The sequence below is a fragment of the Hoplias malabaricus genome, chromosome 16 (assembly GCF_029633855.1).
Source record: "Hoplias malabaricus isolate fHopMal1 chromosome 16, fHopMal1.hap1, whole genome shotgun sequence".
NCBI classification, from domain to species: Eukaryota; Metazoa; Chordata; class Actinopteri; order Characiformes; family Erythrinidae; genus Hoplias; species Hoplias malabaricus.
This window is the reverse complement of record NC_089815.1, coordinates 19,810,848-19,837,516: the sequence shown is the minus strand read 5'-3', so window position 1 is coordinate 19,837,516 and position 26,669 is coordinate 19,810,848. Positions and strand designations below refer to the sequence as shown.

Genomic DNA, 26,669 nt, shown 5'->3' with positions numbered 1-26,669 from the left:
CTGCTCAGCTACTCCTATCGATCATCTCAGGACAACAGAACTAAACACCAGAATTCTTGATGGTGACTTACATCTTTGCCCCCCATGGCCTCAAACATTTTCTCCAGCTGTACCCGAAGCTGCTGAATGTTGTTGATGAGGATACACGGCTATGGAAACATGACAATGTCACTAAAGGTCAATGACCCATTACTAAATAAGCAAATTAAACAATCATCTAATCAAAGCATTAAGCATCACCCTAACAGTGTTGTTGTTTTTAAATCAAATTATAAAAAATACAAATCATAAACCAGATTACTCAAACTGAGTCAAGACATACCTTTATAGCTCCATCTTTTGCATTCTATAATTCAACAAAAAGGAAAATGTGTTACAAAGAAAACTCAGAGATAAAGTAAGAATACAAAGATGTTACCAAAAAAAGCTTGAGGTTTACCACTTTCTCCTTGGTACAGTGATTGGGGAAATCTCTGGAAATTATGTCAGCATATGAGAGCAACACATTGCTTATTGTCTGTAAAATAAAAATCAGAAAGACATACAAACTCATAACTTTGACTGTGCTAACATTCAATCTTTTGATTGGTCCTTTTTGATATGCTCACCTTTGCAAATCTCTTCATGTAATGTCCCACAATCTGTGGGTCAGGGCATTCCAACTTTTTAATGATCTCAAAGCTCTGGTTGAGCTGGGAAAATACATCCACCACTGAGCAGGAGAAGAGAGCATGTTCTGAAGTCTGCTGGTACTGTGGGGGAAAAATGAAAAAGAAAAGAGACTGCTGTTCAAAGAAAGTTCTGGAAGATTTGCAGCCAGAATGTCCAGCAGGCTATTTGTGGCCAGATACCACCAGGTGTGATTTCTCTTGTCTGGGAGTAATTGGGTTGAGGGGAGGCAGTTGTGACTCTCTAAGGGGGCAGAGGTGAAATAAAATGAACTGAAAAGCTGTTGGCTGGGGAATGAGCTGGAATGGCAGGGTGGCCAATTCATTAAACACTATGAAGTATCCTGTAGAGGACTGGGGAATGGTACATCCGCCAGAGATTATCAAAGCTACTTCAGACCTTAGTAGTGGCTAAGTATATATGCATTTAGGCAGAAATATAAATGGTCATGATCAGTAGTAAAAACATAAGAATCTTACGCCATCTTTTTTGTCTCTTTCCAAAGCTCCATGTAGAAAGTCTCGAGAAACTTCCTCATTCTCATCCAGCCATTGGATGACAAAAGGCTCAAACCACCTGCACAAGACAACACAATACAAAAACTTTACATTTAGCCAACTTCTCAAAATAAACTTTTAAAACAGAAAGCAGGTCACATGAAAGAATGGGAATAGATAAAAGTAAACACATTCATGTTAATCTATTTAGTTGTTTACAGGTTTCTGTGCAAGTTTTTGTTACGTGATTAAAACACATGCTTTCTGCTCTTTTCTTGGTGTGAAAAACATGGTGATGGCTTTGAGAGAGCACCATATAGTTGCATGCTAAATATATGAAAGGTGGTCTCAGTATTATATCTATCAGTGAAAGTTGTTTGTACATATGAACTCCGGAAAATACATGTAGTGTACAGCTGGAGATTCTCAGTGTCAAATGCGTTCTCACTGGTGGAAATATTCTGCATACTTTAGGCATAGCACAACACCTGCGCAGGATGTGCAGGTGATAAGCACGAAGTCACAGAATTCTCTAGAACATTACTGACTCTATTCACACATGGGCTCACTTGGACATTAACCAGACACTGTACTAGGGAGCTACCATGGTAAACTCTGGGTAATGTCTAGAACAAGTATGACGGACATTTGCGTTCACACAAAAAGTTCTTCCCGAAATATTTTGAGGTACTGTGTCTGCGGGTAAGGGGCTCAAGTTAGTAGGAGCATCAACACAGAGCAACTTCATATTAACTAAAGACAAAAGCCACTCACGCTGGATACTCTGGCACTCTGCTTTTGAAGAAAGGCAGGTCTTTGCAGTACTCATTGTAGAGCCACTTCACTTTGAAATGCAGGTTCATGTAATCAGCACTCTTACATAGGCGATTCTTTTCATGCTCTAAAAGTGGGAGATGTGAAGACAATGGCACTTCATTACGAACTGTGTTGACACAGATTGCAGCCATAACAATTCTAGAGCGCAAGAGCATAAATCAGAGGCAAAAAGCTTTCCCACTGTCATGGGTGTTTTACAGCCTTTAGTAAAATAAACAAACCAACAATAAGTCTGTGGTCATTTACCCTGCTAAGCTTGAACCAAATCCTGTGATTTCACAAGCTGTGTATAATAAGTTATTTGAAGCCCTCAGTTTATAGCTTTAACATAAATAATCCAGTACAGACACAGGCATGGTGAATCTAAGACTCACCCTCCATGGCATACTTCATGTCCTGGGCAAACAAGTTCCACATGACCTCTGCACTGATTTTCCCAACGTTTAGCTCCTGGGGAAACCTGACAAGACCAATCATAAATCATAAAATATAGCATGGATGTCCAAAATAGTGTCCAAAATATATTCATGAGTTCTGTAGAAGAACTAATCATTAAAACTCGAGTCATGTCAGAGTGAACAGAAGGTGGACATTAAGACAAAAGTATGCAATATTCTGATGTATAAACAATGAAAGATTTTTAAAATTATTTAAGCTCACAGCATTTATTTTCTACAGAAATCAGGTTTCAGTTTTCTATGAACATACTGCAAAATTTTAATCACTTGTGTTATGGGTTTTAACTTCTGTCTGGTGCTAGTAAACCTTTAAAGGGCAATAGTGAGTAATCTCTCACTGCTTTTGTTGTTAGTAGGGCAAGAAACTCACTGGTTAAGGCAAGGTGTGTAAGAGTTTTTGTCCTCCTCAATGATGGACACAATAAGTGTAATGAGTTTGGACCAGAAGTCCAGGTTCTTGATGCTTGGACCTTGCTCCTCTGGAGGAACTTCACCTTTCTTTGACTGTTACAAAAAATAATTAGTAATTAAGTGTACCACAACTAGAAATGAAAATTCACTTTATTCCTACAACCAAAATCCTAAGAAACTTCTTAAACAAAAAAGTGTGCCCGAGGGTCAAGCATGATTGGTGCATCACAGAGTAGCACCTCACCGGGTCAGTCTGGTACTCGCGGCTGTAGAGCTCATGGCAGTTATTGAAGATATACTCATAGGTGGAGTTGAGGCAGGCTTTCACACAATCTTTCACAACCTGGCTAGCACGAGGGGGACTCTGAAGCTCTTGGACCTTGGGAAAAACACAGGTGTAATTCATCATGATTTAAATCATTTTGAATATACATAACACAAATTTTCAAGCATGCTGAATTAGCTGGTAAAATTAGGACCTGACTGATATATTGTTTGGTATTGGGCAGCTCCTTTAAAATGTCTTTTTTCAAAAGAAAATAAGAAAGTCAGAAATTTTCATTGTGCAAATCATTTGAAATGTTAAATGCCTCTAAGGGCTATCTCACAAAGAATTATTACATGAAATGATTATGAATTCACTGCCCAAACAGAAGGACTCAAGTTAAACCACATCTGTGTCATGTACTGTGACAGAAGGTGACCTACCTTCATTCTGAAGAAAGTGATACTGGTCAGTAGGTCCACAGTGGATTTGAGGTCTTGCAGCCTCTCAGGGCTGCTGGCTGGAAAATTGTTCTGTGACATTTAAAAGACAATAATAAACAGTATGTTATTTGGAAGAGCTGGTTCTCAGGAAATACAACAGTATTTTCCCTACAGTCATTATAATTTCTTTCACAAAATTTCCACAGTCCATCTTTTATGGCCTTGAATATTTTTTAACATTGTCAGCTCCACAAGCTTATTATCTTTATTCTTATGATCAGACAGCATAGAGCAGAGAGCTCCTTTGCCTGCAGGGAACTGGGGGAACTCCACACTAATATGTCTACTGTGGTTAAAACAAAGCCCTCAGAGACAGTCAAAGTGAGAGTGGGAGGGAGATAGGGAGATACAGAACAGCACAGACTGAGACAGAGAGACTGAGTTAGTGAGGATAAATTATAGAGAGTGATACAACTATGAGGAGGGTATAATGTACCCTGTACATTGAGAGATCAATCCTCAGTGAGTTGTGTAGCTGGTCCAGAAGCTTGACAAAGCGTTCTTTCTGTATGAAAAACATAACCCAGAAACATTTAAAAAAAGACTTCACTGCTCATTACCTCTATTCAAGTGGCTGTCTATAGTGTTTATGTGTATGTACGGTATGTATTAATTGCCTATGAATGACCCACCCCAAAGTTGGAGGCAGCAAAGCGATCAGAGGCAGAGACGTTGTTGGTGGCCTGAGTCGTGTGGGCGTAGTAGGCATTGATGTTTGCCAGCAGAGTGCTCATCACAGCAGGCACTCCTGGGCACATGTACTTAGATGACAGACAGGCAAAGTGTCTAATGCAAAAGAAAAAATAAAACCATTTTCATTGACTTTACTTTAGAGAATATCTCCATGCTAGAAGTCTGCATTGGTGTGAAATTAAAGGACATCTGTAAAACATACCAAGAACCTTATCTGTCCTGAATAACAGCACTAAATTTCAAACCCAAACCATAGCTGAACTTCGCAATTACTAATGTTAAGAGATTTTACAAAGTTTTGTTTTGTTATTGAAGTGCAAGAGCATGCTCTTCCTCCTCTTAAGCTCTAACAGACAGCAGAGAGACATAGAAAAAGAGAGAGATTGCTTAAGAAGACATACATATGTATGTGCAAAAGCTATGGAATAAAAAAAAATCTGAAAATAGAGGATTAGGCTTAAGGAGTGTTCCTTGAAAGACAGACACAAAAGGTCAAACTGACTGAAAAGAAACACTCACCCAACATGCTCTATGTATCAGACAGAACAATTTTCTTACTGGGTCTGGCTGAGCTTGGGCTGGGTAACCTACTTCTACTCAGCAGTTATATTTAGTACAAAATGGCACTGATTCCCGTTATTGTCTTCAAACAAGCTTACGTCATGGCTTGGTAAATAGATTCCACTCCATAACGCATAGCAAATTCATCCACAATCTCCTGTGGCGTCTCTTCAAAGTACACTTTCCATGCATCATCTCCTTTAGCATCTGGAATCTTCACCACACCATTGTTCTGAATGTCCGTCACATAGTGAAAGAGGTTCTGTGTGTAGAAATAGATGATTATAAATAAAGTAAAAATTACTGGGACCTTATTATTGAGACCTTTATTTTTAAGTCTTGTTGGCAAGTGCAAATTATATCAGTTCTTTTACACTGTTGTATTGTTTACTGTTCATGTGAGTCAAGTGGTACACTGACCTCATGTAGGCAGGTGTACTGGACATGATAGGGGGCCACTGTCTCTTCTCCTTTAATCTCCACGCTGATATGCATGCGGATGGCTCCTGACACAGCAGATTTGTCTGTACGCTTGTCTGAACAAGAAGCAGACCAAAGAAATGGAAGTGGCAACACGCAGCCAACAAAACTTTTTGATTGCCATTGTGCCATGTGTTTCAAATTTTGTTCATAAATGCACAATGAAACAATATATAAACTAGTTAAACAAAATGTTTTTTATAAAACAGAAATGTTGGAAAACCAGAACTCCCTCCCCATTAACTTTAGAACAATGGACTTCTCTAGAGAGCCCCATGAGTCTTACATTGTGTTCCTTTGAATCTGTACCGTATAAAGAAATATTTCGCTGAAAAGTTAATACAGGTTGATCAAGTCTCAGTTTCTACTTCTAAAACTTTATTATCAGGAATAATATCTGTATATATGTACTTCATTACTCACTCACTGTTTCCTTATCAGCACACAATCAGCAAACAAACCCGAGATTTCTTGACTTACCTAGGTTGTACCAGACATCCATTTCTCCGCTCAGGGTTCGAACTTCGATAATAGTCTGCCCCAGGAAGTCATCTGACTCTCGTTTAAACTTCTGCTTCACACGAGATTTGATGTCATCATCCTCATCCCACACTCTCACTTTGATTCGATCTGAAGAGTTGTGGCATTCGCTAAAAGCAGAGATCAGAATGGGCTTGATTCACATTTTCTCAGACCAAGATGTTTCCACAGAAGCTCAATTTATTTTACTAAACATTTTTCACCTGCTACAAATTCACAATTTACCCCAACTTATAAACACATAATCAACTGTGTAACCTAAGTTTTAACCTAGGCTATGACTTCACAGAAAGTTATCTAGTAACCTGACACATAATTCTGAATTTTGAGTGTGTCTTAAGCAGATGAGAAAGTTATAGTTTGAGAATGAAAAAAAAAAAAAACACATACAAATTGAAGGACTCGTCCCACACAGGGTTAAGGTTGCCGTAGATGGTTTTGGTCCTCTTCTTGGTTTTGCCCACCTGCACTGTGACATAAGGGTCACTAGAGCCAGTCTTATCCTTGGCCTGGAGGCCCTGGGCGCATAGCACTGTGAAGAAAAATGCATTTAGGCTGCTGCTCGACTACTCCTTCATATCAGCATTAATATCAATATTTTACTGCATCAAAAGCAATCATGTGTTTCATTGCAAAATCCAAATGACTTGGATACAGGTTTCAACCCCCGTTATGGTTAACTGTTACAATTACATATACAATTTTATTTTTACTTACACCTATTTTTTTATTGCATCTGAGAATCAGATAAAATCAACATAGCAACTACAATGCACATGAAACCAACTAGGATGTAAATGCCTAAAACTAAAAACATTAAAATATTGATTTCCAACCCATGCAATCAGTTGTTGGTTGCCCAAATTGCAGGCAAATTACATGGTTACTCTTGTATTAGTTCAACAGATAACCTGGGTCATAGAATCCTTTTTGTACATAAACAGTCACAGAACAGCATGTGTGTGACAGTGTTTGTAGTTGACTCCTGACCTGTGATGCTGATCTTAGCTGACCACTTTGATGTTCCATCCAGGACGCTCTGTTTGACCTGCTTCATTTGGGCAACATGAGTGGCTTTAATTACTCCAAACACATCCTGGATTAGCTCAAAGATCTCTGGCTTGTTCCTTTCTCGGATCTTCATGCGGTCTTTTAGCACCATAATGATATTCTGTGTGCGGTCCTCTGCACCATGTTTGGAACTCTTCTCGGCCGCTCCTGAAAGACAGCAAATAAAAAAAATGGAGGGAATATGAAAGGAGAGAGCATGCATTAAGACGAAAACCAATCGACTGATCATCATTAGCAAGTCACTAGTGAACTTCAAAACATTTCCATTCAGATGATAAAAGCAGAAACTGCCTAGATTCAGAATACATGCAAAAATGCATTATGATATCCAATGCAGGAACAACAAACAATACCTGTAATAAACTGTAACAGACTTTCTATTCTGTCTTATATTCTCATTTGGTAAACAAAGAAAAAAGAGGCCATGTCTCTACAAAGACCAAGAAACATCACATTTTCAGTGATATTTTGCTCCACAAATTTAACAGGCTTACTTTGCAAACAGTCAGCATTTAGCAGGTCCTGGCACTTCTCATGGCATTTAACCCCACACTCTGTACAGCGCATTCCCTGCCGTGCAATCCCCCAAAGCAGCCCCTCACACTCGTAGCAGTAGGTGGGTGTAGTGGCTGTCCACACCTCAAAGTTGTGAGGTGTGGTGCAGGATATGGGATAGATAAGAGCCTGGAGGGTCTTCTTATACACATGACTCTTCTACGTAGGCAAAACAACACAAGTCAGTAAGAAATGATGGTAATGCCAGATGAAGCGAGATGTATAGAAAAAGAAAAGAGTAAAATAGCATGTGGTTATACCAGCTCTTCATTGTTGAGAGTGCTGGAAGCCATAGCTGAGGTGATTCCAGCCTTGCGAGAGTTCTGGACAAGAGACTGGAGGAGAAAGGCATAGAAAATAATATTTACATTCAGTACTTGTCAAAAGTTACATGCCATCCTTAATGTATTTATTTTCCAGTTGAGTTCATTAAATTCCAGTTGCAACAAATTAGTACAAATATATTTTTCAACCCAGGAAAAGAATATTTAACAGTAAATGATAGAGAGAGTCAGAAGAGCACAGTCAAATTTTGATCAATGATGCTGGTGACAGTTTTGTTGGTACGGTTATTAGGAGACCCTGTTGTATTTGATTTATTTTTTTAAAACTAATTTCTGTAATAATTCATCAGAAATTAAATAAATGAAAAGTGGTCCCTTATCTTCTGTTCAGAATATAAAGAATACAAAGTGCTATTTGACCCTTTTATACCATCATAAAAATATAATACTATTTTATGTTAATATTAATGGAAATGTACAAGAATTTAATATGAAGGCAGGGGTTGTTTATTACTGTGTTTATTTTCTCAACTCACCATTGCCTGTTGAAGATGAGAGGTATGGGGCAAGAGAGGAAAAAGGAAAAAAGAACAACTGTTATTATTTCAAAGACAACATTCCAGAAGTCACAGCCCTTTTTGTATATATAAAAAAAATCATAGCACATAACAATAGAAATCAGACAGACGTTTTTCAAAAAGCCTTTCTAAAGTCTCTGAGAGATCTGAGAGAGGTGCTAAGTCATCATAAAGCAATATACACTGTCTGATTCTCAAATGAACAAGTTCTGAAAACTGCTTGTGTGACAGCAAAATAAAGGTAAGTTGGATAGACAGAGTGAGGAGAAAGTGAGAAAAAAGGGCTGTGAAAGTAGAGAAGAGGAGGAAGGGTGTTAAGAAAAAAGAAATAGGTGAGAAGGATAGCCAGTCTTTTGTGTCCTACATGAACTGTGTTTGACACACATTTTAATCCTGTTCCTGTCAGCACATGTTCTTGTCAGGCCGGTCAGCTCCAGCTTTGACAGCTCCTGTGGTTGACGGTAAGCTGGATTAAAGCAGACAAACCACTGGACTATTTAGTGCGGTATGCTAATATTTCGCACTCTTCAAGAGGGATTCGGAGTAAGAGCCCAGAGTGGTGCTGCTGTCTGCTCTGACATTGCATGCTACAGGATTTGTGTCAGAAGTGATCTATTTGATTCGAGAGTACTCAGTTTGAGTTTTTAGCCAGAAGAAGTTAAGAGTCAGGAGTGTTCCTTTTCCGCCAGGGGTGGTCGCATGAGTCATACTTGCTTGAAAACAAGGAAAGCTGTCAGAGATGAACAAGTTTGCCTGTGGTCTCTTCCTTTAATCATGTTATTACAACCCTTGTTTTGGAATAGCCTGTGTATAATAATGTAGCAAACGTCATTGTTCATTCACAGCGAAATCAATATCAAATTGATTATGGTGCTAGATTTTTCTTTCAAAAGAAGGTAAAGCACATTATTTTAGTATTTGTTGTGAGACTATTAATACATAACCTGAGATGGTAGGTACTGACCAGATGAAATAAATCAGAAGGTATAGTCAGAGGAGATTTAAAACAAAAAAAAAATAAAAACATATATTTATAAATATATAAATACAGTGTGTATATATATTTCTGTGGCGAAGACCAACATCCCAGCTATTTATTTTCAGAATGATCCAGGAATTACCTGACCAATTAGGATTTCTCTAATTTACAACAACATTTCTTTAAAAGCTGTTGAAATTAATATAATGTGGTCAATTTTAAAATGTTATACCAGCACACCTTTACAAGTGATTTACAGCTTTAGATGTAATTAGGCCTGGACACATGTGAGAAGTTTTAGGATAAAGACATGACTTTGCAAAGAAAGGGGAAAAATGCAAGCGAAGGCAAGAGAGAAAGGAGGCGTTCAACTTCATATACTATTCCATCTGCACTGAATCAATCATAGAAGTAAGCAAGTCACAGGCTCAATAAAACACACAGGAGACCATAAGACCACAGGAGAGGGAATGGCCTGTAAAAGTGGAAATAAGAAAAATCAAGAAAAAAGCACAAACATCAAGCTCAAAAAGTAGGCCAGAGGAGGAAATAAGGTAAAGAAGCAGGGAGTGGAAATATGTTCTTGAACAGAGCCCAAAACTAAAGCAAGAAAATAAAGAATGTGATAGTGAACAAAACTCATTAGTCATACTCCAGAACAGAATAAATCCTGAATGATGGTCAGTGCCAGCAGCAAAAATGACCAAATCATGACTGTGAAACATGTTCCATTTCAATGAAGGATTTAGCTCTACTGGGCAACAGTTAATACAATGACTGTGCAGTTTTTGTGTGAACCTTGAGCTGAGCAAGAATGCGATGACTAAATATGACTCACCAAATCTCGGACCAATGGGATGGCCTTCCGTTTACGCAGGTCAGGCATGCTGTCTATGCTGTATAAAGCACCTCCAGGCCTGAGCAAAGACAAAACATGAATGATGAAGGAATATTAACTAAATAAACCTTAAAACAAAATTGATCTAAGCTTTACTGTTTTTATGCATTTTTGAGAGTATCACTTACCTATGCAGGGCACTGCTGCCCTCTCCATAGTGACTCATCATTTTTAGTACACTTGGTACAGATGGTGGCATTTAACAATGCTGTGTTATTTATTTATTCTTACATTTTAATTTTAAGTGTTTTAAAGATAACATGTTAAAATATATTAATGCAAAAAGCTTTAATGATATTTTTTTAAATACATTTTGAAAGTCTTTTTGTGGTTTGGCCTTGTAACAGCCAAAACAGCACATTTTTAAGATGTGCTCACGTGATATGTGTACAGTAATACGATGGTGTCCATAGGCTTTTGCCCTTCTATTTACTTTTGTTAGTGAGTAATGCAAAACCGTGGTGCCTTGGGCTGGCCATAAATTGTGTATTAAGAGAACATAGATACCCTATGAGACCTGGCTTTATGTGATCACAAATGTACGATTAACTATTTGGCATCTATGCTATGTGCTTTGGGTCTCACCTCAAAAGGGACCAACACACACAACAAAAAAATGTAAATGTAAGAGAATACAAAGCAATGCATTCATAAATGGCCTGCCTCTAAAATAAACTGTTCTGAGCTAAAATAATTTACCTGAATTACTGAAAGTAATAAGCTAATTTTGTCCTTTGTAATGTCTAGTGTTAAATGCACTTATGTTAAAACATGAACATCTATATGTTAGGACCAAATATAACATTTTTCAAAGGTTCCATTGTGATTAACTACACACTCCTACACTTATGTGTGTGTCTTAATTATCTGACACTCCTAATATCAAATGTTTCCTTTTTCTTTCCCATTATGCTTTACTAGTCATTTAATTAAAATTCATTTTTCTTTTTTTTAGTACCAAGAGAATACTTAGTCACAGACTTTGCTAGCTCCAAGAGAAATATATTTGTATTTTGTTATTTTTGTCACTTTTTACCATTCCAAAATCACTCACCCTGCTTGTAGAAATAGTGATGCCAGTCCAGGTGTCTCTCCACGGGCCTGCGTGCAGCAAAGATACAGGTTCAAACTCAGAGTCACCTCAAATACCACTATCATTTCTGGCAGACTACATTAAACATTTCATTTACTACCACTTGAAATACACAAGACTATCATTTTATTGGGTACTGTTCCCATTAGATGACAAATTCTGTTGTAACATTCGTATTTGTGATTGGACCCAGAAGGGGCCTGGAGATGTGCGTCTGCTGCTCTCATTGACGTCATGGGCAGCCCTTGAACATAATGAAACCGGATTTGTGTGCCAGCTTTAACTTTATCTATGATCATGATTTGGCCACAACTGCAAATCCATCTTCCAATTTGAAGGCAGAAACTCATCAGCAGGGAGGCTGGTTAGCTTTTCCCCCCCTCATAAAGACATACCCACCTTTCTGACAGCTCATCCAGTCAGGGGTGAGCAAGACAATCGCTAGGGCAATGATACAAAACTGAAAAGAAAAGAAAAACACAAAACAACAATGGGGTGGAAGACAAACACAAAAAAGGGGCGAAATAAAAATTCTGAAGAAAACTCAATAACAATCAACTAAATCAACTAAATACCAAATGATTTCAAAAAACAACAGAATGAATATTTTAAATGGAAAACACATGCAAGAAAGGTGAAAATAAAAACATTTCAAACAAAAGTAGTAATGGAGTGATGCTGGCTGACTGAGGTGACACAGTGGCAATGCAAAGAAATAGATTCCCCAACTTGTCTTTTGTCAGCTTCAGTAACAGGATGCTCTCACTCACCTCCTGCAGTTGAAGGCGCACCCTGCTGAAGAGCCGTAGCCAGTTAGCCCTGGCCCGCTCAGCAGGGTCCACTAGCTCATCGTGCTTTTCCACACTGACAGAAGAGAGTAGGTAAATATTACATTATTTTCACATCACAGTTTAATGTAAAGTTTTGCTTTTTTGTTATCTTCACCTTAATTATAATGCCAGACCTAGATCAAAGACTCCTAACTACTGAATTACAGCATTAATACCGTCCCCGTTTTGTGGTTTTACCTGCTGTAGTCACACTATCCTAAGCCAGCTTTATTGAGTGCAGGTGATGGCCTAGCTATACGCCATAATGTAGAGAAAAATAAAGACTGATTCAGTTCTGTAAAGAAATTTAACCTGAAATACCACACACTCATAATTTGTGATGCAATATTTGCTGTGCATCTGTTGTGTATAAGAGTTTTTTTAAATTGTCTGAGCATGGTAGCCTACCTTTAGACATTTATCTAAAATTATCTGCATTAGTGGAAAATATATATGTAGTTCAGTTTATATACCAGGCTTTAAAAGGCCTAAAAATCTTCTTTGTACACAAAGAAATGTCCCATCACTGCATATTTTATGGATCTCCTATATCTCCATGTCTCTACATCTCCTAGCGGTGGGAATTTTGATTTGAATTTACTCAAAACTCTTCTCTCAACATTTAATGAGGTTTTCGTTACTAACATTATTATTATTATTATTATTATTATTATTATTATTATTCACCGTTCTGAAGGAGTCTCTGTTTTCTCAGGTTGGGCTTCAGGCGGATGCTCGGTGGCTAAAGTTTCAGCTGGAGGCTGGGGCTCCTCCAAGGGCTTTGTTGCAGGTGTGGGTAGACCTGCTGCAGGGGCAAAAGGCTCCAGCTTGGAGTCCAGTGGTGGGCTGGGGGGTTTGCTGAACTCTTCAAAGCTCTGCTGCTTTTTTACAACTTCTGCATGAGACTCCATGGGCTGGAATGAAGGTTGGATTTGTGCAGGCTGCTGCTGCTGGTGCAGAGATGTCTGCTTCTCCAGAGGAGGCCGACTGCTGGCCGTCTCCTGAGACAACAAGGGAGCCCCATTAGTGGGGGTAGGTGTGTAGGGTGGCTCTTGGTCTTCGCTGAGCGTGCCATCCAGGGGGTACTCTTCATCCTCCTCATAGACCATCCCCTCCTCCTCTTCTTCATAGGGATAATCCCCTTCCTCCTGCTCATATATCTCTCCATCTTCATCCTCGTACAGTGCACCTTCTTCTCCACCATCTTTGATGTAGCTGCCCTCATCACTGTAGACACCCTGGGGCTCTTCCTGGTCCCATCCAGGTGAATCTTTGCCGTAGCTAACTGAGGAATGACAGGAGTGGTAGGAATCGTTCTCATCGTAGAACTCTCCAGAACCATGGAAACTCTCGCCGTCCTCAGGGCCAAACTCCTCGCTCAACTGGGAGCTGCCACGGCTCAGCTCTCCTGATGAAGCATAGCGGCTGGAGCCCGTGGGGCTGCAGAGAAAGAGAGCAGTCAGACACAAGTAGGAGGGGTCCTGGGAAAGTGGAACTAGGACGGGTGCTGTTACGGTTCATTAGGAGCAATGTGAGATTGTGGATGGGAAAAGAGTGGGGGCACTTACAAAGAGGTAAAAGGTATAGCAACAATGTATGTGCATTTGTATGTTTGTGGAAGGCCAGTGAAGAATAATAGGAAAGAAATAATTGACGCTAATTAATAACACTGAGTGGAGAAAAAGCAGACAGCAAAATTCAGATACAGCACACTGACACAGGAGCTGCATCTACCACTGCAGGAACCCAAAACAAGTAAGGCTGGCCCGAACAGCATTTTACAATAACATAACATATACCTAAACTGTAGCCAAAAAAATAAATATGTAAATACTCATTAATCAGTCATTAATTGCACTTACTTACTTACTACTTTGCTTGTCTTTCAAAAATAATTTGAAAAATTGTGTGGGAAAGTGTGGATGTGTTCAGACTTTTGCAAAAATTACCTGTCCATGACATGACTTTTATAGCCTGTCATCGTTAGGCAATTTCCTAATTCCCACTTTTCCAGATTTCATAACAACATGTTTTGTTTATAAGCCCCTAACTCAGAAATCCAATAGTGCTAGTAATAATTCTAGTTGAGTCTGGAGGCTTAACAAAAGACAAACTGTCCAACAATAAATACAGAATCAAGTACCAACATAAATGTATACTCAAGTATTATTCCGGCCAGCCCTACAAAAAAGCAAAATAATACCCGAGGAAAAGACAATAGTGATAACAAATCTGTGAACTCAAGGCTGAGAGAGAAAGAGAAAGAGAGAAAGACAGAGGGACAGAGACTCATTTATACCCCACTTATTATGGACCATAAGGTCCCTTAAAAGAGGAGCAACAGCAGAGAAGTTTAAAAGGTTGTGAGACTCAGAGAGAGAGAAAATATTTATGTTCCAGAAAGGGAAAAAAATGTAGACTCAGACTTAATATAATAAACTCAAACTTTGTGTCTGACATACACTCAATTTGCTGTACAGCTGTCTCAAGTACTTTAGTAGTATATACGAGAGTTTTAGTAGTGTGTTAATGCTGGGAAATGCAATAATTTTAATTGCAAGTAACATTTATATATACAATCACATCTGAACAGCTTAGCAAAACTAGACAAAGTCTTTAACAGCTCACAGAAGTGTGTTTTTGAAAATAGGCACCAAGGATGTCTTTGCAACAAATATCCAGGGCAATGCTAAATGGTGATAACTCGCTACTTCATGTATAGTATTAGAGTTTTTTAATTTTCTTTTTAACTGATGCAGCATAGTGAATAATATGTCATTTGAGTTTTGGAAACTGGCACCTGGAACATTTCACCAAGTACATAGGTAGCTATGCAAATTATTACTTATTCTATAAAATATAGGCTATTCATTGATATGTAATACCACATTTTTATGGGCTATTTTCCTTAAGCAGACAAATTAGTGTTATATTTGAAACAGTACTACCCTACAAATTCCAGGCACTAGATATTCAAGTAGATAGTGCATAATATAAGACAGTGAATAGTGCTTAAATTGAGACATGGGTTTTGTTACTTGACATACAGATCTAATATCTCTCTTCTCTTAAATTACCCCATAATTACCAGCACAGAACAAAGAAGATATTGGTGAACCTGAAGGAGATGCCCCTTCACACCATGGCCCCATCTATCCACACAGCTGCCAGCCCTGTGCATCGACTTTCTAGCATCTCTGTAATTACTGTAGCTGAAGTTAGACACCCAGAACCACAGAGTGGCCCTCTAACCCTGTCAGGCATGGGACAAGCAAATAGCAACCTAGCAGTGGAAAATACACACCATACTCCTTAACTGCGCAATTAAAACACTAAGCTGACCTAACACTGCACTAAACTCCAGACAAACTTCAGAGTATAATAGACAGCAAAAAATAGTCAGGAACATTCAAGGGCCAGGCACAAAGCATCATCAAGTACATTACAGTCACAGTAAAGCATCAATATATACAGAGAAAAAGAGGTACAGAAATACAGTATATCAATGTACAGAACGCATGTAAAAAGAAGAGGGTTTGTGCGCATGCATGCAAGCACAATGAGGACCACAGGACCAGACACGTCCAATTCCACGACATCATCACAACTGGACGGAATCACAGGCTGGAGCAGAAGGAGGAGGAAGAGGAGAGTGAAGGTATAGGAGCTACAGAGACCCACCTATCAGAGAGCGAGTGCCTACTGTCTAAGGAGTACTGGCGGCTCGTCCGCCTGCTTGAGCCGGAGGCCGAATCGAGATCACTGCGGCCGTTGGTGGCGGAGTCTAAACTATCATAGCGTCTGGGAGGAGGGAAGGGGGAGGACAAGGCAGGAAGAGGAGGAGCATCAGTTACTGCTTCTTTGCATTGGGCTATGAAAGGACAACCATAGTGAACACAAAGTGGCCCAACATGACCACTGAACGTTGGTTCACACGGCTGCATAAAGACTCTTTACAAAAGCGTTCTGAATGCACAAATACTATCTATAAACATTGAGGAATTCACAAAGTGTTGTAAAACCTCTTAATGAGAGTGCCTTACAAAGGGGTTAGGGAGTCTTTATGTGCTAATGCATCCCAGCATGCAATGCAACAGTTTGGGGGAACATCTGCTTTTAAATGATATAATGGACAGAAGACTGATGCTTGTTTTGAAGAAGAATGCAAAATAAAATTAATGAATGGGCATTGGCTCATACGTATCTCCAGTATTTGAGTCACGGAGGGGTGCCAGTGAGCACCCATGGTGTGAATACAATGGCAGCTCATCCAAGGGTTTGTATACAGAGACCAGAGTATACTCTGAGAAAGTTTACAAGGATTTGGTGAATTCATATTTATGCACAATGAGTTATCCACTTAAACAGAACTCAAGTCAACTGAACTAACATAAGGAGTAATAATCTACATTCCTGCAGAGTGATCAAAAAAAAGAAATGAAAACAGGTGGAGAGGCCTTGATGTTGCTTACCTCATGGCCCTCTGATTATCGTAGTCATAGTCATTCATGTCATTATATCGGGAGCCATGTTGAATGTGTCGGATAGGGTACTGGTGCATGGAGGCGTTAGGCTGGGAAGTCGTGTAGTAGGGAGGAGGGATGCTATTGCTGGTTTCACTGCGGTAATCACTGTCTCTGTCATCTACTGCACTGTCTGGATCATCATCTGGAAACACAAAAGGACAAATGTTATTTGTACAAAACCAAAAGTATACAGGAACATTTATATTGGCTACTTGAGCCACTAAGCCAATTAATTTTGTGGCAAAAAATATTTGGTATTTATGGTGATGATAAAAGAAATTGAAGTTTTAATTGAAGTTTAAGCTGTTATTACTGTGCTATTGAACATACTGAATATGAACATAAAGACTGAATGGTGGCAAGTTCAACAAAACCTTCCTTACTTTGTTGGTCCCCCCACAGGCTCCAGTTACCTATAAGAGAAATGAGGATATGAGCTGTAGTCAACAACATCAATTAGGAAAACCATGCAGCTTCTCGGTGTCCATGAATGAGCAGGTGATTCATAAATCTAGTGAATCTATGCCAGACGTGACACGGGTGTAAAACTGGACATTAGCAGAGGGGAGAGTGACCTTGCTGCTGCAGTCTAGCTGTGATATGGGCAGCATGTTAGCATCAAATCCTAATCAGCACTATCACTCAAAAGCTGTCTAGCCATAGAAATCAGTCGAAGGTAGCTTCCCTTATGCCCAGTTGCTCATGCTTGAAATATTAGCATATAATATCTGTCCCAGACCCTTAGGGAACCATATGCTCTTGACATATTGAATTTCCCACTGAAATGCTTATGACATAGCCACTTGGATAGCTGATAAATCTTGAGATGATTTAATATCACTAACCTGTCAGGGGGCTGGTTATCAATCTTGTGTAATGCATGTCTGTAAATGTGAGTGTGTGTGTGTGTATATACGCACAGCACTGTGTTGATGGCACTGGAAGTGGTCTGTCATGCTCCTCCTGGTACTGTAAAGTCAATAAACAATACATGTTAGATGAAAGACCATAACAACTGAAGGGTTAACAAGATGTTTTTAATATTCCTTATGTCAATGCAACAGCGTTTGTGAGGTCTAGTGGGAAAAGGAGAAAAGTAATAAAGCCATTGTTCATTTGGGGTGTCTGAGTGACAGACTTGCTCAATTAAAAGCTGCCCTCCTGGCTCTATGCAGGAGTGGAAACTCAAAAAGCTGGAATGAGGAAACTCACATCTTGGTCCCTCATGGCATTTAGTTGCTCCAGTTTCTTGGCCCAGTAGCGAGCCTCCTCTTCTGGAATGTCTAAAATCACACAGTGTGTTTGTTGTTACATAAAGCAGTTTTGGAGTGTACCCTTAATAAAAAATAAAAGTGTATGATTATTTCACCTAAAGGTAGCTCAAAGCGGGTGTCCAGTAGCACACGATGAAACGTTGGGTCTTTGGTGCCACAAATCTCGTTTTCTGTCATGATGACTTGGGAATCTAAAGTGAGCCATTGTCCTGGTCCTTCCTAATATACATAAATATAAAAAACAGTTCTACTATGTGTGGTCATTGGAATGCTTTATTGTGAAAGGGTACATTGGACAACAAATTCTGGATCCAAATGGTCTGCCAGTTAAGGGAATAAAAAATACATGAATATAATTCAATTTATAATAATAAAACACAATGTTTTATTATTAAAAAATGGTGTTATCACTTTTACAGATCACAATATTAAATCAAACTGTAGTGTAGGTGTGACCTTAATGAAAATCTGTATGTCAGTGTGTAAGGCAGGAACGCTGGGCATGTACAGTATTATCCAAAATCAGAGACCCTTTGTTGTTTGTTTATTATTCCAGTCAATAAAGTAAAATGTAAATTAGATTTTTTTCTGCTAAACAATTTGTTAAATAAGCATTTTTTAAGCCAAAGAGGATATTGAAGGCCAGGTATGCATAGTGAGTTTTATGAGACACAGATCTCTGCCAAATTATTTGTGTCTGCAGAACGATCTGTAGGTCATTTAAGATGACAGAGAAAAGAAATTAGTAAATGCCAGCTGGCCAGATTCTGCATGTATATGCCTACAGAGGGTGAACAGTGCTACAGGCTGTTGGGGGCAAGCAGGCCATCTGCGCCGTACCTCATTGGACTGGCGAATGCTGCGCAAAGGGATCCACAGGGTGCCCACCATGGTGTCCCATATCAGGCCTTTGTTCCAAACCTCCACCGTCAGTCCTAGATCCAGCCTGTTAATCTCACTGGGAAGGAGGGAAACAGACAGGAAGAAACAAAGGGAGTAACATTGCCATTAAGAAGACATATTGCATGACTCTGTAAATGTCAGGGTTTGCCACAACAGTTCAGTGCAAGTGATATAACCATGGCCACCCTCTTCAAATGGCATTTACAATCCAAAAGTATCACTATTATTGTGTAGCCCTGGGATTTAACACATCATAAATATAAAAAAAACCATCATCACATTTCACAGCAAAGAATACTATTTGATGAAACAAGTGACAGACACAAACCAAGCCAGAGCTGGGTCAAAGCCATAAGTACTTTGAGAATCTCCACATAAGACAGTGTTTCACTCCACAGGACATAAAACTTTGATTTAAATAACAGCCTCTGATATGATGTTTAAATATAAATAAAATAATAATAATAATAAAGTGTGTGTGTGTGTGTGTGTGTGTGTGTTTATATATATATATATATATATATATATATATATATATATATATATATATATATATATATATATATATATATATATATATATATATATATATATGTATATATATAATCAGCCGTTATTTGATGGTTTAAAAGATATGGAGCACAAGTTATTAAAAGCAAAAAAAGATACTTATTTTTAAAAAACCCTCTCCTCTATGTATTAACTAAATTGGATTTATCAAAGCAATATTTTCAAGTGCACTACACTCAGATTTCTCAGTTTAAAATTTGTGAATTGTTGCAAGCAAGTGCCAGGCAACATCAATGCACTCGAGACCAAAGCCATTCGAGAATTCCGTGCCTGTCGCAACCCAGGGAGCTCAAACTGTTGCCCGAGAAAACAACATCAATAACCTCTGATGACAGTTAGACTCATTATAGCTGAATTTGAATGCACGTAAATGGCTTGGAATCTTAAGTTTAGTAAGAAAATGAATGATGGAAAATAAATCTAAAGACTTTATGAATCTATTGGTGTAAACCTTTACACAGTAGAGAACACAGGGTATTTGCATCTACTGATGTCACCTCTAGGCCTGATGCACTATGAAATATATTTCACTCATTTAGTTAGATTGCTTGCTTTTCAGAATCAGAGAGAAATAGGAGTTTTACTTACAACATAAAGTCTTGTTCCCAACATGGCTGACAGCCTCGGACAGCAATGGTGGTACTCTTCACATTCTGTACTTTTAGTGACACATAAGTGTTGAATTTCTCTGTAATGCACAGATATAGTGTGATCAGAGAAAAAACAAACAGTAATTATGAACAGACAGTGGGCATTGACATTTTAGATTTGTCACCCTACCTTGAGGTCCATCGAGCTTGGCTTTTTTCACTGCCACAAAAAAAGAGAGCAAAAGATGAGTTTAATAGATACAAAATAAGTAAATGAAATAAATATCAACACACTAGTTCAGTTTCATCACCATCATTGTTCATAACACTACAGCATTCAAAGGTGGGTAGTAGTAACTAGTTACATTTACAACATTATATTTATTTAAAGGACACCCCTGACCAAATTATATTTGTCTTAGTCTCCATTCAGTCAGAAGAACACCCTAAATACTCATTGTATACAACTATTTCTCGCAAACTCTTTCTTCAACAGAGTCAGCCTCCAGTACCAATCTTTTTCCTACCGATGTTAGGGCACTCCAAAAAAAAGTGAATGCAAAGGGCTTAATAAATAATTAAAAGAAGTCTAGACTGAAAGTGCTCACAGAGGGAAACACTTGTCACTTGTGTTTTAGGGATCTCAAAAGAAGCATCTTTTTTTAAAGCTCCTGACATCACTCTGCCCATTCATAATTCATGTAAACCCATGGAACGTAGATACCAAGTCACCGTGTGGAGGCGACATTAAAATTCAAAGCTCAGTTCTTAATCACCTACCCCCCTTCATTTTAGAATTCACAGCAAAAAAGACTGAGCTGTCACTTTTTAATCTCTTAAAATCGCTTTTTAATGTTTCTTGAAAATCACTTGTTTTCAAACTAGACTATGCACATTACCCTGAAAACTACTTCATGTATATGATTTTATATGACTTTATATAGTTGTGTAAAGTACTATATAAATAACTGATGGATTAGCATCCCTTGTGCAAAACTATATAACATTACAGATGTCTGGTTCCTATCAACACCACTGTAAATAAAAAATTAGAGAATTGCAAGTAACATCAATCCACTTTGAATGATTGTTTATATCTTAATCGGATAATTGGATTTTGTAGAATTGCCAAAACATCCCCTCCAATTCCATTCTGTTTTGATGGCAAATGCCCATACACTGCTTTGCTCTTGCTCATACCTCTCACATTTAAGGTTTGGTCATTAGAATATGGCATCTAACAATCTTCAGTTATATCAGATGTACTTGGAAATCTTGTTTAGGTATAGAGAACTAAGGAGTTATAATATTAAATAAGTTACAATTTTTTTCCTTGGGCAGGTGCTTGGGCTTCTCAAGCCACACCTGGCGTTAGATACAACATAAATTCAGTGATAAATACTGTACACCATAATCGGTGAACAAAGTCTTTAGACTTAGTTAAGGAATATTTGTTCGTTATGACAGTATCCAGATCATCCTCCTCCTCTGGCACTCCCTCCCCACCACGTGGCTTCCGTGCACGTGCACTTTCTCTCCATCTCTTCCGCTCGCGCTCCAGTTAATCTGTGGGCGCTGTTGCTAAAAATATCGCATGCGCTTCAGTGGGACAGAGATGAGGAGGGGTCAGGGGAGCTCCCATCAAAAACCCACCTTCAGCAAAAAAACTGGATTGACTGTACATGGTCTAACACACAGCCCCTCAAGGGATAAGAAGAGGACCCACAAGCTAATTATAAATAAAATTTTATCAGTTATAATCAAGCAACATTTTCATAATATAGTCATTGCCTCCTATTTATCTGACATCCTTGGCTATGTTAGGGAGCATTTAAAACAACTTTCTTACCTGCATTTTATTCATTTGACTGTATTTTTAACCATGCAGGTGTCTCTCAAAACCAAATCCAAAATGTAGTTTTATAACAGTACAGTCCTCATTTTGAATTGGCACACATGTACATTAATTGGCTGCATGATAATGTACATGACACATAATTTTGAGGCTTTTGAAAGTATTATGACCTTGTGTGATTTATTTTTTTTAATTCTGTTCATTTCATGTAAACTCTAGAACTCAATTAAGTGTGTGACTCACATCATGAAGATTTTTTCAAGCACAGAAATTTCCTCAACTGCTTCTGAAGACAAAGCTCTCAGATAAGCAATAAATGGCCACTATTACACATTCAACCGAGCAGTTAGAAACATATTAATTAATAAAAGCATTTTCATAATTCATCCTTAAGCAATCATCCATTAGAAAGCATAGACTGACACTTTAGAATATACTTTACATTTTTTGTCTGTTGATGCCTACACAGATCCCAATACATAAAGTAATATTTACGAATTTAAAACAGGGAATATTTCTATCTGGATCAGCATAATGGAGAAAGAAAGCAGAGTCCTATGAATATACTGAAATTAAAATACATAGTCAAGCATTAACAGTTAGAATTTCATAATATTACTGAGAAAATAATAAATCATTGTGGTAACCAGAAACCCCGCCCTCTCTTATTCCTGACAGGCTTCAATTATGCATTTATTCATTTATGCAATCAGCGTTTTGACAGAATGAGAAATTCTGGAAAACAAAAATGACAAATGACAACTCCTACAGGATACTAGAGGAATGTAAATGAACATGGAATTCTTGAATATACAAAATCATCCAAATGAATAGTCGAGTCTCACTGTATGTCTGCCCAGGTTATTAACGCAACTGCCAAGAATCTATCCAGGCTCTTTGACACACACCCACACACCCACTGTCATTTTTGGACTTTACTGATGGGAAAGCTGTGCCTGCTTCATTCCAGATTGGTGGCAGACATGCTATGGACGTGAAGAGATGTGGGTGTGAATGTAAATGTAATTCTAGCTGTAAGGAATTCGGTGTAGAGTTTTTACCATTAAACCGTGGAAACGTGTGCTAACGAGTTTGCTCACGACCTGATTGTAAAATGGTCAGTTGCAAATTATATTAAGCAAATCACCTAACCCAGAAAGACACCGGTCCAAAAGCAAATGTGTCTGACACCAATGACTGCTGTGTTGAGTTCGCACTATTACGAATAGCAGTCTTTTTTTCAATAAACTTTTAAGACTAAGCACTTATACTAAATCAGCCAATAATATTAAAGCCAGCTCCTTGTTTCTATACTCATCTATTTTATCAGCTCCACTGACCATATGCTTTGCTCTTGTACAATTACAGACTGTAGACCATTTTAGCCTACTATCATCATGTTCTATGTTGGTCAGGACCCCACAAGACCACCACAGAGCAGGCATTTTTGGGAGGTGAATCATTCTCAGATCTGCAGTGACACTGGCATGTTAGGGTGTACTATGCTGTTACTCTGAGTAGACTGGACCCAGCAGTAATGCTGAAGTTTTTAAACATTATGTCAACTCACTGTCCACTCTATTACACAGATCCACCTTTATGGTCCACATTGTAGATGCAAAGTCAGAAACATTAGTTTGTCATCCTCTAGTCCTTCATCAGTAGTCTGAGAGCAGCAGAGACACTGAGGTTTTTAAAAACTCCAGAACAACTGCTGTGTCTGATCCTGTACCAGTACAACAAACAAACCACCGCCATGTCAGTGTCGCTGCAGTGCTGAGGACGATCCAGCTCCCAACAAGTACCTTCTCTGTGGTGGTCCTCATCACTGAAGATCAGGATGAAAGGGCGCTACTAAGATATGTAGAACAACAGATGGACTACAGTCTCTAATTCTAGTACTAGAAAGTGCACCTATTTGATAAGTGAGGCAGAAAAAATAGAAAATGAGAGTTGAAAAAAATATTTAAACATTATTTTAATGTTTTGGCTTATCGGTTTACTAGGTCAATCAGCAATTGGGCATAACCCCCGGAGGGTGTTTCCATTAATTAATTTAAAAATTACCCAAATACTTAAAGATAAATAAAACAAGCTTTTATACAGTGAGCTTTAAGCATACATAACTAACCCAGCTATCACCGTGACACAAAACTACCATTTATTACATTTAACATATGATGATAGGAATATATACTCGTCTATAATAAAAACAGTGGGATTATATACTTATGACATTTTTCAAGAAACATGGTTTGTATCAGTCAACTGCAAACTGAGCTGTTATACTCAAGGCATCGAGCGAACACGCCCCTATGCCGAATCTAAAATAGATACTTGAAATAGGGAGGTGAGGGAACTCATTCAATTACATCTTTCAACTTGCACCAATATTTCTAATAGAAACTGCAGACTGGAATTAAAGAGTTATAGCTATAAAAGAACTCAAATGCCCCTTTATTAATACAGCCTTGCTTCTTTTCCAATTCTTAGCCTAATTAAATGTAAAAGCATTTTATCAATGAACTCAGTATGGTCTGGTGATACTGGTAATGAAGGATTCAAAGCCGAAGTCACTGCTATTTCGGTTAAACCCACGTACATCTATCAGCTCTAACGTTAATAACGGTGCATGAAATGACACGGGGGTCTGAACTACCCTCAGAAACGACACCCAGCAGCTGGCGCTGAAATCCACTCTCATCTCCTCTCACTCCAATAATGTTCACTTACCTCCAACACACAACAGTGACATCTCTTCCCGTGGTTATAGGCTTCTGCCAGCGGCGTATCTTCGTCTCCGTATCTCTTCAGGTAAGAGGGGAAATAATTTTATTCACTGTTCTAAGGTTTATAACGGATTGAACACCGTCTCACCTCATTCAAGGATTAAGCCCCTCATACGCACACATACAACCATAATAAGACAGAGAAATTATCTTCTTGGGTACCTAAGCGACGGACGTATAGGGCGTACGCTTATAAAAGGCTGTTTTCCGGCAGTAAACTGATTTAATGTGTCTCTCTTCTCAGCCTCTCGTTAGCTGCAGCTCGGCCATCTTGTTCAGCGCGGCCGTTACGAGCAGAGCGAACGTTACTATCGTGACGTCAGTTAAAAAAAATCTGGGCACGAGCGGCTCCGCGGGCACGTGACCACACTGGCCTCTCCCTTAGCACTGATTAAATCTATAAACTAATCTGGAATATAATATACATAGAGCAACCATAACGCCACCTTCTTATTTCTACACTCACTGTCCGTTTGATCGTTTCCACTTAACAAATGTGCGCTCTGCAATTCCACGTACATCTGTAGCACTCCCTAATTTGTTTGCCCCTAAAACATTCTTCTTCAGTGGTTAGGACCCACGCAAGACCACCGCAGAGCAGGTGTTATTTGGCTGGTGGATCATTCTCAGCCCTGCAGTGACACTGGTTGTGGTGGTGGGTTGGGTGCTGCTGTGCCATGAGAGGAGAGCACGGTGCTACTAGAGATTTTAAACGTTGTACCAACCCGCTCTCCACATTATTAGACACAACCACCTTGTTGGTCAACCTTGTATATGTAAAACCAGAGACAGTAGCTCATTTGATGCTGAACAGTTTATGTTTATCAGTGAACTGAGTATTTTTGGCTGGTGGAATCTTCTCAGTCCAGCAGTGGCATGAGGTGTTTCAAAACTCCAGCAACACTGCTACAAATGACATAGACCAATATGGAGAGTCTATTAATCGCAGAACAACAAAGTGCACCTTCATGTGATTTGAAATTGGAGCAGTGTAGAGAATCTTATTTCATATTCCTTTAGTGGTCATAGGAAGCAGAGGGTTAGGTTAGAACTTAAAATAACATTATAGGCATCAGAAATATATATATATATATATATATATATATATATATATATATATATATATATATATATATATATATATATATATAAAATTTAATGTAAAAGTCTTATGTCCTGTACCTTTTAGAGGCATGGATGCTTTGAGTTCTCTCTTTAAAATTGTGGACAAATCTCAAGAACCATTTATATATATATATATATATATATATATATATATATATATATATATATATATAACTTTACATCACACTGAATAACTCATTACATGTTAAGAATTTAACTATGCAGACATTTTAAACAAGCACTTTGTACACGCTTTAACACACACATATTTCCACAGGACAAAATCCTGAAAATCTTTTATCTTTAAAATGCTGAGGGGTTGTATTGTGGCCGAATGCTGTCCCCTGCTGGAAATGAAATGCACAAGTTAGTGCATAGCCTACAGTCAACTAGTTCAGAGATATCCATGAAACACAGCACTACAGTATAGGGATTTCCCTGCAGGCCACACCTGAAGGGCCGTCAGTAGGAATAAATTAATGGAACACAGGTGCATCAACAGCAGATCTGCTAAAAAGACACCAGAGGGAGTAATGTCATATTTCCTTATTTTGTATTTTTTATTATCAAATCCAATCAAATTTATTTGTATAGTGCATTTTACACCTGATGTTGTCACAAAGCAACTTCACAGAATTCCAGTAAGACAAAGTTTTAAAATGTAAAGAATATAAAAATCCCCCGGGTGAGCAATCCAAGGGCGACAGTGGCAAGAAAAAACACCCTCAGAACTGAGGAAGAAACCTTGGGAGGAACCAAAGCTCACAAGGTCCTCCTCTGGTCAATCTACTGGTAATAACTGTTAGCAGTCCATGAAAACATCAGTGTAGGGTGG

The 26,669-nt window shown here is 38.5% G+C and overlaps 1 protein-coding gene across 1 annotated transcript in view; it reads right to left on the bottom strand.

Moving 5' to 3' along the window:
• unc13a (unc-13 homolog A (C. elegans)) overlaps nucleotides 1–24,978 on the bottom strand; it is a 37,454-nt gene extending 12,476 nt beyond the window's left edge. The window contains exons 1-32 of the mRNA XM_066647932.1: nucleotides 24,654–24,978; nucleotides 20,256–20,285; nucleotides 20,064–20,163; nucleotides 18,843–18,960; nucleotides 18,098–18,221; nucleotides 17,941–18,011; nucleotides 17,649–17,697; nucleotides 17,112–17,141; nucleotides 16,675–16,870; nucleotides 12,890–13,642; nucleotides 12,143–12,236; nucleotides 11,334–11,380; nucleotides 10,220–10,298; nucleotides 7,801–7,875; nucleotides 7,480–7,699; nucleotides 6,905–7,132; nucleotides 6,305–6,446; nucleotides 5,855–6,024; nucleotides 5,315–5,430; nucleotides 4,993–5,156; nucleotides 4,273–4,426; nucleotides 4,077–4,145; nucleotides 3,581–3,670; nucleotides 3,117–3,251; nucleotides 2,832–2,965; nucleotides 2,378–2,463; nucleotides 1,941–2,067; nucleotides 1,149–1,245; nucleotides 609–752; nucleotides 440–517; nucleotides 323–346; nucleotides 72–149 (exon numbers count right to left, since the gene is read on the bottom strand). Of these exons, the coding sequence (XP_066504029.1) occupies nucleotides 72–149; nucleotides 323–346; nucleotides 440–517; nucleotides 609–752; nucleotides 1,149–1,245; nucleotides 1,941–2,067; nucleotides 2,378–2,463; nucleotides 2,832–2,965; nucleotides 3,117–3,251; nucleotides 3,581–3,670; nucleotides 4,077–4,145; nucleotides 4,273–4,426; nucleotides 4,993–5,156; nucleotides 5,315–5,430; nucleotides 5,855–6,024; nucleotides 6,305–6,446; nucleotides 6,905–7,132; nucleotides 7,480–7,699; nucleotides 7,801–7,875; nucleotides 10,220–10,298; nucleotides 11,334–11,380; nucleotides 12,143–12,236; nucleotides 12,890–13,642; nucleotides 16,675–16,870; nucleotides 17,112–17,141; nucleotides 17,649–17,697; nucleotides 17,941–18,011; nucleotides 18,098–18,221; nucleotides 18,843–18,960; nucleotides 20,064–20,163; nucleotides 20,256–20,285; nucleotides 24,654–24,675 (4,044 nt within the window). The 5' untranslated portion in view covers nucleotides 24,676–24,978. The remainder of the gene's footprint in view (nucleotides 1–71; nucleotides 150–322; nucleotides 347–439; nucleotides 518–608; nucleotides 753–1,148; nucleotides 1,246–1,940; nucleotides 2,068–2,377; nucleotides 2,464–2,831; nucleotides 2,966–3,116; nucleotides 3,252–3,580; nucleotides 3,671–4,076; nucleotides 4,146–4,272; nucleotides 4,427–4,992; nucleotides 5,157–5,314; nucleotides 5,431–5,854; nucleotides 6,025–6,304; nucleotides 6,447–6,904; nucleotides 7,133–7,479; nucleotides 7,700–7,800; nucleotides 7,876–10,219; nucleotides 10,299–11,333; nucleotides 11,381–12,142; nucleotides 12,237–12,889; nucleotides 13,643–16,674; nucleotides 16,871–17,111; nucleotides 17,142–17,648; nucleotides 17,698–17,940; nucleotides 18,012–18,097; nucleotides 18,222–18,842; nucleotides 18,961–20,063; nucleotides 20,164–20,255; nucleotides 20,286–24,653) is intronic.
• Nucleotides 24,979–26,669: the final 1,691 nt, after the last annotated feature.